The sequence below is a fragment of the Drosophila pseudoobscura genome, chromosome X, assembly GCF_009870125.1.
Source record: "Drosophila pseudoobscura strain MV-25-SWS-2005 chromosome X, UCI_Dpse_MV25, whole genome shotgun sequence".
Taxonomy (NCBI): Eukaryota; Metazoa; Arthropoda; class Insecta; order Diptera; family Drosophilidae; genus Drosophila; species Drosophila pseudoobscura.
In genome coordinates, this window is record NC_046683.1 from 33,218,319 (window position 1) to 33,235,240 (window position 16,922).

The 16,922-nt window shown below is 48.4% G+C and overlaps 1 protein-coding gene and 1 pseudogene across 1 annotated transcript; both read left to right on the forward strand.

Moving 5' to 3' along the window:
* The first annotated feature begins 10,857 nt into the window (after positions 1–10,857).
* Positions 10,858–11,548, forward strand: LOC117185130 (pickpocket protein 11-like). The gene is made up of 2 exons (XM_033385077.1): positions 10,858–11,197; positions 11,256–11,548. Exons 1-2 carry the CDS (start codon positions 10,912–10,914, stop codon positions 11,546–11,548), a joined length of 579 nt encoding a protein of 192 aa, XP_033240968.1. The 5' UTR covers positions 10,858–10,911.
* A 110-nt stretch (positions 11,549–11,658) lies between these two features.
* Positions 11,659–16,446, forward strand: LOC117185131 (sodium channel protein Nach-like; annotated as a pseudogene).
* The last annotated feature ends 476 nt before the right edge of the window (positions 16,447–16,922 follow it).

A 16,922-nucleotide genomic window follows, 5' to 3' on the forward strand; every position in this document is an offset into this window, starting at 1 on the left:
CTTCATGAAATACTATCCTAATAACAATTATTATTATTTAAATGGCGCTACACCGGCCCCGTTGAAGGCCTGGAAGGCTTCAAACCATTGGCAGAAGCGCCAATTTGTGTATCGGCCTCCTGAACGTGGCTCCGCTGCTCGTCCTTAGCTCGACCACTCTGACCCTTCCGTCCTGCCCGGCGGTTGTTCCGACCACCCTTCCGAGGAGCCACTGTTGAGGGGGCAGGTTGTCCTCGGCGACGATTACGAGGTCGCCTTCCTTTATGTCCGCCTCTGTGCGGTACTCGAGGCGGTATGAAGGCAAACTCGCACCCGCTTCTTGACGCAAATTCGCGTATCGCGTCCGCTTCCGCCTCGATCTTCCTCCGCAGTTCGCTGAAGTGGCAACTTGCTCCGACGAAATTTGTCGCGTTGTCGCAGTTCACGCGTTGCGGACATCCTCGACGACCGACGAACCTTTGGAATGCCAACAAGAAGTAATTAGTCGTCAAATCGGAGACAATTTCTAAATGAACCGCCTTGGACGCAAAACAGACAAATAACGCTATGTATGACTTATAAGGGGGCCTTCCACGAATTTTCAGAGTCGTATAGACTGGGCCACAAAAATCAACGCCACATACTGAAAATGGGCGGAGAGCACGGAGCCGGTCTGCGGGTAAGTTGCCCATCATTTGGGTCTGGAGTAGCGGCTTGCATTTAAAGCAACGAATACACGACCTAACTGTCGCCCTGCAGACCGCCTGAGCATTCACTATGAAAATTCGTTTGATGCAGATAGCGAACGTATGTCTGCACAAACTGCGAGCGTTTTGTCAATAACAAAGGAAACTTGGCATTATATGACATAGGAGCGTTAACTAGTCGCCCCCCAACTCGCAACAACGAAAAAGAGCACCATGTCCCAGCCTCTTCATGGATGAAGGGATTCAAGCGCTGAAGACTGGGGCCTAACTTGGTGCCTTTACGAACCCTTTCAATATCTTCTTGAGACTCATTTTTCTGTGTTATTTCGACTATTTTTAGAAACGCCTCGTCGTATTCTACGGATGACGGAATTTTTCCAAAGTTGAGACTTTTGTCTTTGCATTTTCGGATGAAGCGGAACACGAAAACGAACACTCTTAGCAGTTTGAGGTGTGACGAGTATCCCTCGATTTCATCCACTAAGTAATTTGGCTTGGCCGCGACGGTCAGTCCGACCGATTTCTTTCGACTTTCCATCTGTATCTCTTCTTCGGAAAGCTCGAAGTGTGGATTTCTGGGCCAGCTCTCTTCTTCAAACTTTAAGAACTCTGGTCCACCAAACCAGATCGACTGCACGATTTCCTCTACGTCACAACCTCTCGAAACTATGTCTGCTGGGTTCTGTTTTGTTGGCACATGCCGCCACGTAGCTTCACTTGACCACTCTTGAATCTCCGCTACTCGGTTCGCAACGAATGTTGACAACGACGAAGGGTGGGATCTGATCCAATGAAGAGTAACTTCTGAATCTGACCAGAATATCATTTTATCAATTGGAACCTTGAGCAGTGATTTGATTCGGTGACAAAGGTCTGCTAGAAGGTGAGCGGCACATAACTCAAGCCTTGGGAGCGTTTTCGTCTTGAGTGGCGCTACTTTCGACTTTGCAGTCAACAAGGAGACCTTGAAACCTTCTGCAGTCTTTCTACGGATATAGACGCAGGCTCCATAAGCTCTCATGGATGCGTCGGCAAAGGCATGTACTTGAATCGGTGACATGGGATCAGTATGTACAAATCGAGGTATGGTAATCTTCTCCAACTGACCCAAGGATTCTTTTAATAAGTTCCATGCTGTTTCCAAATTCATTGGAATTGACTCATCCCAATCTAGCTTGTTGAGCCAAAGCTCCTGCAGTAGGATCTTTCCCTTAATTACTAAAGGACTTAACAAGCCAAGGGGGTCAAACAGCTTTGATGTCACCGATAAGATGTTCCGTTTTGTCGCTCGGAGACCCATAACTGACGTGTCAATTTGGAACTTAAAGACGTCTTCGTGTGGCAGCCACGATATTCCTAACGCCTTAGTTGACTCTGAGTCCGAGATCGTTATCGGTTTAACTGTGCTCTCGGATGCGGTGACCTCAGGTGAGTTCGAAAACCATTTAGTCAATTCAAACCCAGCGGTTTGAAGAACCTGAGCCACATCAGACTTAATTGTCTTTAACTCCTCTACGCAACCAGCACCAGTCAACATGTCATCGACATAGAAGTCGGAGTCGATAACTTCAGCAGCTTTAGGGAATGAGAGTTTTGCAGACTCACTCAACCTCTTCAAACACCGAATTGCCAAAAATGGGGCTGGTCCAGTCCCATATGTTACGGTGTTGAGCTGGTATATTCTCAAGGACTCAGACGGGTCTCTTCTCCACACTATGAGCTGGAATTGTCTATCCGCATCAGCGACCCAGACTTGGCGATACATCTTCTTAACATCGGCTGTCAAGGCGTACCTGTGTAGTCTGAATCGGAGCAATGTCGAATACAGCTCATCCTGTATCGTAGGACCGACCATCAATATGTCGTTCAAGGCCACCTGAGAGGACGTTTTACAAGACGCATCGAAAACGACGCGGAGCTTGGTCGACGTACTTTGAGGCCTCAACAGACACTGATGTGGAATGAAATAATGTGGAGTTTTGGGGATTGTGTTGTCTGTGGTAGACATGTGACCCAAGGAGAGGTACTCTTCCATGAACTCCAAGTACATTTTCTGCAACTCGGGGTCACGAAACAATCTTTTTTCAAGCGATAAAAACCGCCGTTTAGCCACTTCAAAGGAGTTGCCTAAGATACTGGGATCTGATTTGAACGGCAGTTTTACTTCAAACCGACCTGAAGGCACGACCTGAGTAGTCCTTCTATAATGCTTTTCACATAACTTGTGTTCAGGAGATAAAGACTTTTTAGAAGACGGCAATTCTTCCAGTGACCAAAACTTTTGTAATGTATTGTCGATGTGGATCACTGACTCTTCTCGACAACTCAAACAATTCCTAGCTTCTTGGGTGGCAGTCACCTTTGGAGTGTATCTGCCCGACACAATCCAGCCGAGAAGCGTTTTCTGCAGAGTTGGATAGTCAGGACCTTGTCGAATCTGACCAACAGATAGAAGTTCGAAAAATGTTTCTGCACCTATCAACATATCTATCTTCTGTGGCTTGAAGAAATATGGGTCTGAAAGTGGTAAGTTCTTCGGGATTTTCTAGTCAGTCACGTTAAGTGTTTGATCAGGGTGATACGCCGAAATGGACCTTAAAATCCAGAAATCAACCGAAAACTCACTACCAGTAATTCGCGACTTCACCACCGTGTGTATCTTTTTCTTGACTTGTGAATTGGATTCACCAATACCAAGCTCCTCCCTACGGATCTGTAAGCGCTGTGCTAAGTCCTCAGTTATAAAATTGGTTTGAGACCCCGAGTCAAGCAGAGCTCGGGCCAAAACATGTTCACCATTATTTGTTCGGACGCTTACGATCGACGTAGCCAGAATAACTCTATCCATAGCTGTCGCATGGAGAGCATGCGAAGTGGAAGGTTGATTCTGATTGGGAGGAGGAGAAGAATTCTCTGGGGGTGATGGTAACGCTAGACTTTTATTCGCCACTGTGTACCTATGCAATAAGGTATGGTGTGAGCAGCCACACACTCGACACTTCTTAGCTTTGCATCGTACTACAGAGTGGCCTGGCTGCAGACAATTGATGCACAAGGATGCAGTTTTTGCGAATTCGATCCTTTGCATTACTGCTAGCCGACCAAATGGACTGCAATCTGTCAACAAATGGCCTTTCGCATTGCAGTAGCTGCATTGTTGATTTTTAGTATTCGCGGTGGAACACGCGAATGAGCTCCGATTATGCGGCTTGCTTGGCACAGCTTTCTGCTCCTGCTTTGGTTTGTCCGAATTTTCGGCCGAAAGATGCTGATGTCTGCGATTAAGCAACTTTTCACAGTCCGTCCAAAGTGGCAGTTTGTCATAATCGAGCTGTTCTTCTGATTTCTCTTTGGTCACCGGATCGACTCTGCTCAAGACGAGATGAATAATCATCGCATTCGAGATCTTTTTATCATCGCCTATCGACAACAACGAACCATATATGGATGAGGCGGTATCGATAAGGTTCCTTAAGGACGATGCTGATTGCTGGGTCATTTTGGGAAGATTAAACAGGGCATCAATGTGATTTTTAAAGATCAGACAATCATTATCGTAGACCCGTTTTAAGCTAGCCATTGCTTTCTCGTAGTTGGTCTCGGTTACTTGGAAAGCCCTAACTGTTCCCAACGCTTCACCGGAGAGACACGAAAGCAAATGGTTGAACTTTTCGATAATTGGAATGCTTTGGTCATTATGAACTAGAGTCTCAAATAAACCTATGAAGTTTTTAAAGTCCGAAAAGTTGCCGCTGAACTGCGGTAGAGCTAACTTCGGAAGGCGAGCACGAGTTGGGCCACCATAAGCTGGTACTGCCGGTATTGTCTCATCAGCTGTCTTTAATGCGCCAATGAGAGACATTAATTTTGCCTTTGTGACAATTGAGAGTTCTTCCAACTCGACTCCAAATTCATCGTCATTGTCTATATCTTCAATCTTCTCTTGAAGTTCGCGTGCCGTGTCAATGCTACGCATCAGCATTTCGAGTCTGCACTCGAGCTCCGTCAATTCCAGCGGAATATCCCCCGCTTCTAAACGGTCCGCTAATAAACGAATGCCTTTGACACGGCAACTGCGCTTTTTCTTCAGCTCTTCAAGGACGATATTGTTGGCTTTTGAGGTCATATTGATTCTCAATACAAGCAACTGAAGGCGAAAGATCGTTTCTAATACTCGTATTTAATGCCGAGGCACTCAATGAAATAATGGGTAATTGTACCCAAACGAGGTGAAAAACCAATATACCCGAAAAATTTAGGGTAGAGCGTCGCTTGGCTGGCGCGTACACGAAAACCACACAAGAATACCAACGAACTGTACTGGTGACAAGCGAAAACGAAAAATTTCACCGCTGCAGTTCTGAAGAATTAATGTTGTGTATGCGTATGCACCGACAACGATCGACGCTAAATTGATTTGCGAGGCACGACTTTGTCTTAATTGATAGTTGCATCCTACTGACACCAAACGAATATACCCGACGAAAACAGGGTAGCGCGTCACTTGGTGTTTGGTTTGCATCAAGCGCGCCAAACAAAAGAACAACGATAAGCAACGGTGAAAAGCGAAAGCGAGACGAAAAAATTCACCTCTGCAGCTGCGTATTGGTATGCGTGCTTGGCCAACGACCCAACTATATATATTTGACACAACGAAAACGAGAAAGGGGAAAGGGGCGACAGCGATTGCAGTTAAAATGAGTTATGTATATGTGTAGTTATTGCGTCCAAGAGGGTTAGATGTACATATGTATGTATATATGTATTAATATATATGCTCAACTCTAACTACAGCATGCAATCTAGCTCTACTATGTCATACGTATGTGCCAAGAATTGAAAGCGAGGTGCAATTGTTTCAGCACAAGACAATAATTGCGAGTTTTTTAATCTTTTCGTCTTCACTCGAGCTTTCAATTTTTTGCACAAATACCTCTTGGGAAGATAGGAAATTCCAGGTGCTGTACTCTCCTCTTGTGTATATGTAGCTGCAGACAGGGTATTGCACGACCGACGCGGTGATTTTTAGTTTGGTTTGTTTGATTATTTGCACACACGTCGCGGTCAATTTGGCAATTGGCTGCCGCACATATGCATGTACATGTATGTATGTATGTACAATAGATTTTGGCTATTTATCTTTTCTTCACTGTGTCACTGTCACTTTTTTGCCTTTCCACTTGAATTAATATGTACGTTTAAATTGCGAGTCCACCCGGGGGCGCCATGAAATTTTAGAATAGTTTTTCTAAAGAACAATACCGAAATTTTGGGTGACTGCAATTTTTTTTATTTTAATACGACGAAAGAAAAGGGGTGCGTGCGTTCGATTTCAGGGATTTTTCTCGACTTCTTTCCATATATTCAAACAATTTCTTCTAAGCCTACCTTACCTACGGTGGCAAAGCGGGGCGAATTCGCCAAGAGCGAGAGAACGAGCTTTTATTGCGCTCCCGCTTTGCCCTAGCCTAACTTACACTAGACTTCATGAAATACTATCCTAATAACAATTATTATTATTCAAATGGCGCTACAACCAGGGTGATTCTCTCAAGAGAACCACCAAATAGGGTATAGGGAGCCAACAAGGGGATAGAACGGGGAAATGTCATAACTTTGCATTTCGAGGCATTGAGGTGTAACAAGCTTGCACAACACAATAACTGAAAGCTATTGAGAGCGGATTGCAAGCGAGAATGAAATGAAATTTCCTTATACTGGAAACACAGTTTAACATCATCCGTATACGAAGTGGCTCATAGACGAACATCTGTTGGTCTCTCCTCGGACAGGAATCCATTTTCGGACGGGTTCTTACAGGCCCAGTGCCAAACACGGTACAAGGCAGGGTCGCATCCTTCTCCACGCAAATTTCCACCGAGCTAGAGACTCCGTTAAACAAACTCCTCACAAAGTTTTGGGAGGTAGAGGACATTCCTACTAAAATAGAAAGCGAGTCGGATTCGTACTGCGAAAGACATTTCCTCCGAACTACGTCAAGAACGCCAAGCGGGAAATACGTCGTCACGTTACCGTTTCGCGACCCAGATCATCTCGTATCAGATCTGGGGTATTCAAGGGCAACCGCGCTGGCCCAGTTCCTAAGAAACGAAAATCGCTTGAAAAGAAACAGTCCCCTACAAAAGCAGTACGACACCGTGATCCAAGAATACCTAGAGCTTGAACACATGACAGAAGTTTCTCCGACTCATGGGTCCTCAACCTACTACCTTCCGCACCACGCTGTCTTCAAGCCTGAATGCACTACCACGAAGGTCCGCGTGGTATTTAACGCATCCAGCCCGTCGACCAACGGTGATTGGTGACGGACCAATCTGACTTGACCCTCCAGATCCTAAAGTGGCGTTATTTCCGGTACATCACCAAAATGTATCGCCAAATTTGGGTTGACCCGAAACACACCCCTTTCCAGCGAATATTATTTCGAAACAAGGAGGGACACATCCGCGACTATGAACTTAAGACCGTAACCTTCGGAGTCAATTGCGCTCCTTTTCTTGCCATCCGAGTGTTGCAACAGATAGCAAGCGACGTCCCGTCCAGATTTCCGAAAGCAAGTCGCATTATCCGGTCATTCATGTATGTCGACGATGTCCTAGCCGGAGCGAATTCTACCGAGGAGGCTCGACTAACGATCCGCGAGTTGCAGGCCGCACTTAGCTCTGCAGGGTTTCCGCTGCGGAAGTGGACTTCAAACCACAAAGCTAGCCTGGCAGGAATTCCGAATGCTCATCTTCTCCACACCGATTTTCTGGAGATGGAGGAAGAGAGCACGGCTAAGACTCTCGCGATTCGCTGGAAAGCGACTTCAGACGAGTTTTTTTTTTTGTCCCTCCCGATTTAGCGCCTGAGTCGTCATACACCAAGCGAGCAGTTCTGTCCCAGATCGCAAGGCTGTTCGACCCCGCGGGGTGGTTGGCCCCATTCATTGTCCGGTCCAAGATCTTCATGCAAGAAATCTGGTTGCAGGAACTGGGATGGGACGATGAGCTTCCAAGCGAGATGCGCCAGCGCAGGCAAAGTTTCCTGCGGAGCTACTCCGCTCTCGACCAAATCCATATTCCAAGATGGGTCGGCTCCCGGCCAGCGGTAAAAGTCGAACATTATGGGTTCTGCGATGCATCCGAGAAGGATTACGGTGCCGCCATCTACGTGCGCATTGAGGTTGACCGTTTGGTCGAGGTGCAGCTTCTCACAGCGAAAACGCGAGTCGCACCCGTGAAAACCGTGTCGCTCCCCCGGTTAGAGCTTTGCGGGGCAGTGCTTTTGTCCGAAATGGCGGCGGCTATCCTGCCGAATATGTCAACAGCAAGTACGAGCTGCTATCTCCTGGCTGGCAAAGCCCGCGTGTCACTGGACCACGTTCGTGGCCAACCGAGTGACTAGGATATCTCAAGCCACCGATATTGAGAAGTGGTGCCACGTTCCATCCGAACAGAACCCCGCGGATTTAGCCAGCAGAGGCGTGCCGTTACAGGAGTTGGTGGATAACCAACTCTGGTGGCACGGACCAACTTGGCTGCAGAGCGGCCGAGATCAATGGCCGGCACCAGTTAGTAACTCCCCCGTTATGACCTTAGAGCAGCGAACTGTAAAGGCCCATTTCGCACTCGACCTAGCCGAAGACTTCCTCGAACGATTCTCCAATCTGGAGAGAGCTCTACGAGTCCGTGCATATATCCTGCGCTTCACCAAGCGCTGCCGGAAGTTAGCCACCGCGCAAAAGGGCCATCTTACGAGCGGCGAAATTACCGAAGCTGAAAAAACTCTTATCCTAGAGACGCAGCGTAGAGAATACCCCGAGGAGTACCGCTGCCTAAGCGGTAAGCGGCCAACGCCAAGGTCAAGTTCTATCATGAACATGAACCATTTCCTAGACCGCCATGGGTTGATCAGAGCATGCGGCCGTGTCGCAGACTCTGAAGTGCTAAGATACGACGAACGACATCCAATCATTCTCCCATATAATTGTCGATTGTCTCGCCTTCTCGCGCAATTTACATACCGGATAACTCTTCATGGCGGCAACCAATTGATGGTGCGCCTCATTCGATCAAAGTATTGGATTCCAAAGGTTCAAAGGCTTATGAAGGGGGTTGTGAATTCCTGCAAGGTCTGCGTTATTCACAAAAGGAGGTTGCAAACCCAAATGATGGGAGATCTTCCAACCGAGCGGTCGTCCTTTTCCAGACCGTTTACGCATACAGGGATTGATTACTCGGTGACTGATGCGTATAGCTATCAGCGGGTTTCGTGGCGTTTCATCCCACCAGGAGCTCCACATATGGGAGGTCTATGGGAAGCCGGAGTGAAGAGTTTCAAAACTCTCTTCTATAAGGCCACGTCCACTCGGAGGTATACGTTTGAGGAGCTTACTACGCTGCTCGCGAAGATTGAAGCGTGCCTCAATTCCAGGCCGCTCTCACCGATGTCCGATGATCCGACGGAGCTGCTAGCCCTCACTCCCGGGCACTTCCTTATTGGGGGACCCTTAATGAGTACGGCCGATCCCGAAATAAAGGGGAACCTTAATTCGATCATCAATCGGTGGCAGCATTTGAAGGCCCTCAACCAACAGTTCTGTCAAAGGTGGAAGGAGGAATACCTCAAGAAGCTCCACAAGCGGACTAAGTGGCAGACGCCGACGCCAAATCTGCAGGTTGGCGATATGGGGGTCATCAAAGAGGATAACCTGCCGTCCAACCCTCAAGAGACTGGTTGTAAAGGTCGTTCTCCTGCCAGTAGAACCCCGTAGTTCCATCCAACAATAACGTGAGTGTGCACTTGTCCCATTCACAGCTCTGCACTAATACTTCTTCGACTTCTCTATTCCATCCTAGTTCCATCCTCATCCAGACATGGCCCCACGGACCCGCGCCAGCCGCACCACGGAGAGCCGTCGTGATCGAGGGATCAACTCGTACCGTTGCCGGGTCTGCCGAGGAGTTCATCCGCTGCGGACCTGTCACCATTTCCTTCGCCTGAGCCCTGAGAAGAGACTCCGAGCTGTCCTCGTTAACAAATATTGCAGGAACTGCCTGGCCCACCAACACTCCGGCCAGGTTTGTCGCAGTGGCGCAGTCCGCTCGGCCTCAGGAGCATCGTCGCCACCTACAGCGCCCCACGTCAGACGCCGTCCTCGGCGTCCAGCCCGCTCGGCCTCAGGAACATCGTCGCCATGTACAGCGCCCCACGTCAAACGCCGACCTCGGCGTCCAGCCCACACAGCCTCGGCTGCATCGTCGCCATCCACGTCGGCCCACGCCGACCGCCGCCCTCGTCTCCCCGTGAGCCGCCCCGTGGCAGCGACCCCGGCACCATCCGTCGACTCACTTCTACAACATCGAAGCCTCATCATCCACCCGACGGCGCTGGTGGTCTTGGATACGGGTTCCAAAAACTTCGAGACGGCGGCGCTCATCGACCCATGCACGCCGGTGAGCTGTATTGACGAATCATTGGCCAGCGCCTTCAAGTTGCCCACCACTTGTGTGGGGGACGAGAAAGTGTGTACGGCGGTGATCCGCGCCAAAATGAGCGACTTCCAGTTGGAGACGATGCTCAAGGTCCAGCAGCCTGAAGCGCTTGAAGATACTGCGATGGCACTCTAGGATCATTCAAGGATTTCAGCAGCTGCCTCTGCCCAGTTTTCTGGGTTTCCTGCGGGCTCGCAAGGACGATGGCATGTGCAAACGGAAATCTGGCTTCGAGATCTACTGCGAAATGGCCAGCATCCATGGCTTCCATGTGTTTGTCGGAGCCGAGACCTGGCAGCGCATTTTCTGGTGGTAACTACTTATATGCAGTTTGAATGGAGTTTCCAAGGAAAAGCTACAGAAAAGAGCCAAGGAATGGAAAGTGTCAGAGAAAACTCTGCGGAATAGCGTTATGGAGGAGCTGTTTCGGACGAACCTCAGCTGGTCGCAACTTCTGGAGGATCTGGCTCCGCCAATCTGCGAACAGATCCGTAGCTGCAAGTGGGAGAATCATCTGGAAAGCTGCCTGGGAGAACTGAAGCCATTCTGGACCTTTGATCATCGTCTCTGCTGCAGCTTTAACCATCAAAAAGAGCTCTACACTTCACAGTTGGGAGTTAGTCTCGTGGTTAAACTTCAAAAAGAGGATTTTTGCTGCCTCAATAATTGCATCCCATGACTTGGAGGTACTCATTCACGAATCCCAAAGCGTACCAGATGCTGCCACCATGAGGATGATGATACCAAGTGATTCAGAGACCCACCTAATGGTGCGAGCCTTTTCCACGCGGTTCACAGCGAATCTAGCGGGCCTTCCCATTGAGGACCGACGCTGCTTCCTGCCCGATGAGCATCGTCTGTGGTTCTACTCCGCCTACAGTCTAAGCAACTGCCTTTCCGAGTGTCGCAGCAAAAAAATCTTTCAGTCTTGCGGCTGTGTTCCGCCCCATGCTCCTGGTGAAAGCACATGGCCCATTTGTGGCCTCCAGCAGGTGGAATGTGTGCGGAAGTATGGCAAGTGAATGATATCTGATACAAAAGTAAGGTTTATTGATTGGTTTTCTATTTACAGATGAAATTAGTGAGCAGATCACGGCAGTGGAGAGGGACTGCAATTGCCTGCCGCCGTGCACATTCCATCGCTATGAATTCGAGAGTGATGTGAGTCTCATAAAGGGATCCAATTCCACGAACGAGGTCCGCTTGAATGTCTACTACGACCTTGCATTTACCGAGGAGCTGCTTTTGGAAGTGTACGAGACCTGGCTGTCATTCATAGGCAAGTGTCCAAGGGCATATTCTATTAACGAAACTACCAACAAGACAAGCGCCCCCCGTATTAAAGTGTCATTCATCTATCCATAATGGGCAGGAACCTTTGGCGGCGTCAACGGGCTATTTATGGGCTGCAGTTTCGGGTCGGTCTTCGAGCTAATAATCTTTACGTGTGTGCGCCCCACTTGCAACTGGCTGGCGCGCCAGCAGATACCCTGCGACGCCGCAGGAAACAAGCAAAAGTGGGTTTGGCTCATTAGCGGTGGGCGGTAATTAAGCGCGAGACTAATTGCCGCAAGCAGCCGCCGCAACAGTCGTCGCACAGAGGTCAAGCCGAAGAGATGGCGTTCACGAAGCGACGCATCTTCGATCTGCGGCAAGTGCAGGCCGCCCAACAGCTGGCCGCCTCTACCCGTAGTGATCCCGTAAAGCGCTCTAGTCCTGAGAGCCATCAGCCCATCCATCGCTTCCGCCAGCTTGGAGAGTGGTTCAGCGAGAATATGCGCAACTATTGTCAGACCACGTCGCTGCATGGCTTTAGCTACATTACGCGGCAGGACATCAGCCGGAACGAGCGCCTGTTCTGGCTGATTGTCGTCATCCTGTCCATCATCACATCGATTGTGCTGGTCGTCGTCTCGTGGCAGTGGGCCCGCCAGACGCCCACAGTCACGGTCATCGAGAGCTCGCACTTTCCCAAATGGAACATACCCTTTCCCGCCGTAACGATATGCAATTTCAACAAGATATCAAAGCTTAAGGCGATCAACCTGCTACAGAAAATGTGAGAACACATATCGCAGTGGTTTATAAGTGTTTATCCAAAGAACTCTCTTCTTTCCTTAGGCAAGTGCCTGCTGGAGTCAATAGATCGGAGCTGCACAAACTTTTCAATCTCACTCTGTTGCCCGTGGACAATATGATCAGCAAAAGTTCGTTGCAGACTTATGACAGGATCCTAAAGCTGAATAATGTTAGCCTCACAACGCTAACGTCTCAGTTGTCGCCGGACTGCATTGACATGATCTCCAGCTGCATCTGGAGACGATGGAGGGGCAGTGCTGCAGCTTCAACTATTTCGGAGGGATAACCAACAATTTCCCAGAGTAGGACAGCATCTTCCCCATCCAAGCATCATTTACTAATCCATTCCGATCCCAGGAAAATCGCTTATCAGGTGCCAAAGCGTCCGTATCGAGTCACTGGCTGTGGCTATCCCACGGGTCTGACCGTGCTTCTCAGTCCCATGGCCTCTGATTACCGACAGCTGAGCGATTCCGTCCGGGTGCGTTTCGGTGACCTGAGGCTTGCCGATGAACAGTTCCGTCGACCGGCTACAATCTCGCCCATCTTGGGAGCAGATGTCTACCCGAAGGTGATCCAGCCCGGGTTCCTTGCGCGTGAGGACGGCCTGCCGGTGGCCCAGAGCACCGTTTTTGGATGTATCGTGTCGGGGGCGTGCACCCAGCCATAGGCCACCCCATTATACTTTGCAATCCTGCAAGGTGGGGGGGAGGATGTTCAGGCCAGCAGTAGACAGTTTCCGCGCACTGTGCCGGCTCCGCGCGCCTCGGTCCCGGCTCGCTCTCGCGCGCTCGGAGGGGCGCTCGGATCCACAATCCACGATCCACACGGCGCTCACGGCAGAAAAAGCACCATAAGAAGTAGTTACGTTTTCAACCCCGCTGCAAACGGTCGACATACCGCGCGAATACCCAGAGTTTAAACTGGAACAGACATTTCGCCGTTGGAAATTGAACCTCGATCCGTCCCCCTCCAAACACACATGTTGAAAGTGTTGAACTATGGAGTTACATGCCGGAACATTTTTTAGTTCAGGGCACATGTATCGTAATCCTGTCCAGGATATGTATTAATGCTGCGACCCATTGGCCACTTCATTACTGGAAGGTTGTCTTCCTTAACCAAAACTAATAATCCTTCAGGTACGTTTGGTGAAGCGGTCTTCCATTTATGCCGAGCTTGCAATTCTTGGAGGTATTCTGTAGACCATTGTTTCCAGAATGAATGCTTTAGGCGCGATACCAATTCCCAGCGCTTTACCAATGTTCTTCCTTGATGATCAGTATTGACGTCAGGTGGCGTTGTCAATGGTTGACCAATCAAGAAGTGTCCTGGGGTGAGCGCTGTCGTATCAGTGGGATCATTTGACATTGATGGGTCGAGAATTGAGAATTGCTTCAATTTCGATTATCACTGTGTTTAGTTCTTCAAATGTCAATGAGGCTGTGCTGGTGGTTGTTATCAACAGCTTTTTTTGCTGATTTTACCGCCGCTTTCCAGAGGCCGCCAAACGCTGGAGCCCTGGGAGGAATGAATTTAAAATCCACTTGTTTTTTGTTGCAATGATTCGTGATCAGAGCACTTGCCCTTGAGCTGAATATAGAGTCTTCTAATTCTTTAAGCTGGCTGTTGCACCCACAACGTTCGTTGCATTGTCGCAATGAATAGTTTGGCACTTCCCACGTCTGCTTCAGAATCGACGCAGGGCGGCCAAGAATGCATCTGTGGTCAGGTTGCTTACCAGCTCCAGGTGTACTGCCTTTGTGGAAAAGCAGCAGAACACGGCGATGTATGCCTTATCTGGTCTTTTGCCTCGGATCTTATGGTGGATCGAGATTGGTCCACAGTAGTCGACGCCTGCATTAAGAAACGGCCATGCTTGTGTGACTCGTTGTGCTGGGAGATTGCCCATGATCTGGTGCATCAGCTTTGGTCTAGCCTTGGTGCATCTAACACAGCTGTGGATGATGCTTCTAGCCATTGTCTTGCGATTGCCCTTAATGCTTGAGCACCACAATGCATGTTCTCCTTATGTAGCTCCCGCAAGATCATTTTGACGATTGGGTCATTGTAAGGCAGCAAAACTGGGTGTTTTGCGTTGTATGGAAGTAAAGCTTCTTCAAGTCTACCACCAACTCGGATGAGATCATCGTCTCCCAGGAAGGGAACCTGTTTTAACTCTGCTGTAAACTCGACTTTTTGTATGGTTCGCAGGATTATAGCGCGGGCATGAGTCAGTTCTTCTGCGCAGAGCGTCGTGTTGTGCGCTCTGTTGGTTTTGTAGCAGAAACGTAACATATATGCCACAATGCGTTGCAGTTTGTGAAACGAGTTGATATGTCTGCAAGACTATAATTCGTCCCCAAGTGCGCTAGGTGTGATTGGCAAGCTTACATGTTTAGCTTTTCTCTCAAGATTGCTGGGTTCTATGATGGGTGCCTTCGTCCTGTTGTCTCGGGATCCGTGCAGGTAGGGTATGTTGATGACGATGCGTTTATCCAGGATAACACAACGGTGGAATCACTCCAAAACCATCCTGAAACCGTGTTAATGTCCATGTGCAGATCCTGTCGGACTCGGTTTGTGAGCTCGGCACCGAGGACTGCAGCACAAAGTTCTAACCGTCGTAGCGATTGTTTGGCTGTCGGCGCCACACGTGATTTCGAACAGAGCAGTCTTACTGACACTTGGTTGTTTTTGTATGTAGCGCGTACATATACTGCTGCGCCATATGCTCGTTCTGATGCATCTACAAACGTATGGGGTTCTTGGGTAACTGGAATTTTACCATCGTCGATATGCCGGGGAATTTGCATTTTGTTCAATGTTTGTAAGTCGTCCCGGTATTCTTTCCATTCGGTTTGGTGTTGTAATGGTAATTCGTCATCCCATTCCAGTTTGAGCTCCCAAAGTTGTTGCATGAAGATTTTTGCCTTTACTACCACCGGTGCAAAGAGTCCTAGTGGGTCAAAGATTTGGACCAGTTCAGAACATACCACCGGTTTGGTGATGCGTGTAGCGTCCACACAATGTATCCTTCTTCGGCATCTAGATGAGACCCAGAGTTTTCACGCTGTAGTGCTCTAGTGTCTCTCCTAGTTTTACATCCTCTTTGGGGATTCCTTGGAGAAGTGGCTCATTGTTGGAGCACCACTTGCGCAATTTGAATCCGGACTGTAGCAATATCTTATTTAGTTCTTGTCGAACATGAATTGCGTCTGGAATAGTGTTTGCTCCAGTTAGACAGTCATCAACATAGAAATCGGTTTTTAATGTTGTTGATCCTACTGGTAGTCTGTCTTTGTATTGTATTGCCAAATGATCCAGACATTTCGTTCCTAGGAACGGAGCAGCTGTTGTCCCATATGTTACTGTTTTCAGGCGATAGTACCTGATCTCTTCGGATGGATTGTTTCTCCAGACTATCATCTGATGGAATTGATCCTCCGGATTCATCCACACTTGCCGGTACATCTTTTCTATGTCCGCTGTGAATACGTACTTATGAATTCGAAATCGTAGCAGAATGGACATAAGTTCGCTCTGAACGGTGGGTCCAGCCTGCAGAATGTCGTTCAAAGATTTCTGCTTGTTGATTTGCATGAGGCATCGAATATTACCCGAAGCTTTGTGGTGGTGCTCTCAGGTTTGAGTATACAATGATGTGAAATGAAGTAGTGCCTTTTGGGAACTTTTGATGCTGGCACAATCTTCATATGGCCTAGTCCTTCATACTCTTCCATGAAGTCCACATAACTCTTCCAAGTTTCTGTTGAGCTTCGCCGCTCCAACGCTAGGAATCTTTTTGTTGCGGTTTCCAACGACTCCCCCAGGGCTGAAGGGTGTTCGGAAAATGGAAGCTTTACAATAAAACGGCCGTCTGAAGCTGTCTGAAGATTTTCTATAAAATGAGCGTCACACCGTGCTTCCACTGGACTGCGTGGTTTGTCTTCCGTCTCTAGATTGTCCAGAGTCCAGAATCTTTCCATGAACTCGTTTACTCTCGTTGCACAAATGGGTGAGGAATTTTGGGAAGATTTGACTTTTCCTGCCACAATCCATCCCAGTTTCGTGCTTTGTATCAACGGGCCTCCTGTCCTTAGCTACTGTTGATCTGGTAGCAGCAATGAATACCCGGCTCCGATTAGCATGTCGATTTTAGCATGTCGATTTACGTGTGGTAATACGCAAGCTTTAATTCTTTGCATAAACCATTGTGAAGGGATTTCATGAGCGCATTTACTCGTGCTCTGCTGGTCTTTGATTGACCTCCAATTCCTTCGATCCGTAATGTTTTGTCTTTTAGTTTGAGTGACAACATTGATGCCATTCGTTCAGAGATCTAGTTTATTTGTGATCCTGAATCTAGCAGTGCTCTGAAATTAGCAACCTGCCCGTTGTTGGCTTCTACTGCCACCTTTGCTGTGGCCAGAAGATTGTATCTATTTTTACTTGCTGCACCAACCGTCGGGCCTCTTGATTCTGCAGCTGCGCCTGATGCTGTTTCCAAATGTAGCATCGTGTTGTGCTTCTTGTCACACTTGAAGCAGCTTCGACCAGGGCATGCGTTTGTTTTGTGATTTGTTCTAAAAACAATTAACGCAAATTTTTTGTTTTTGTACCCAATTTAGTCGTTCCAATGGAGATTTCGAGCGAAATT

What these genes read in the sequence shown, in the direction of transcription:
- LOC117185130 (XM_033385077.1), top strand. Translation starts at nt 10,912, where the DNA reads ATGAGGATGATGATACCAAGTGATTCAGAGACCCACCTAATGGTGCGA. An exon ending in GGAATGTGTGCGGAAGTATG is followed by an intron (nt 11,198 to 11,255) that starts GCAAGTGAATGA and finishes TTCTATTTACAG; the next exon opens with ATGAAATTAGTGAGCAGATC.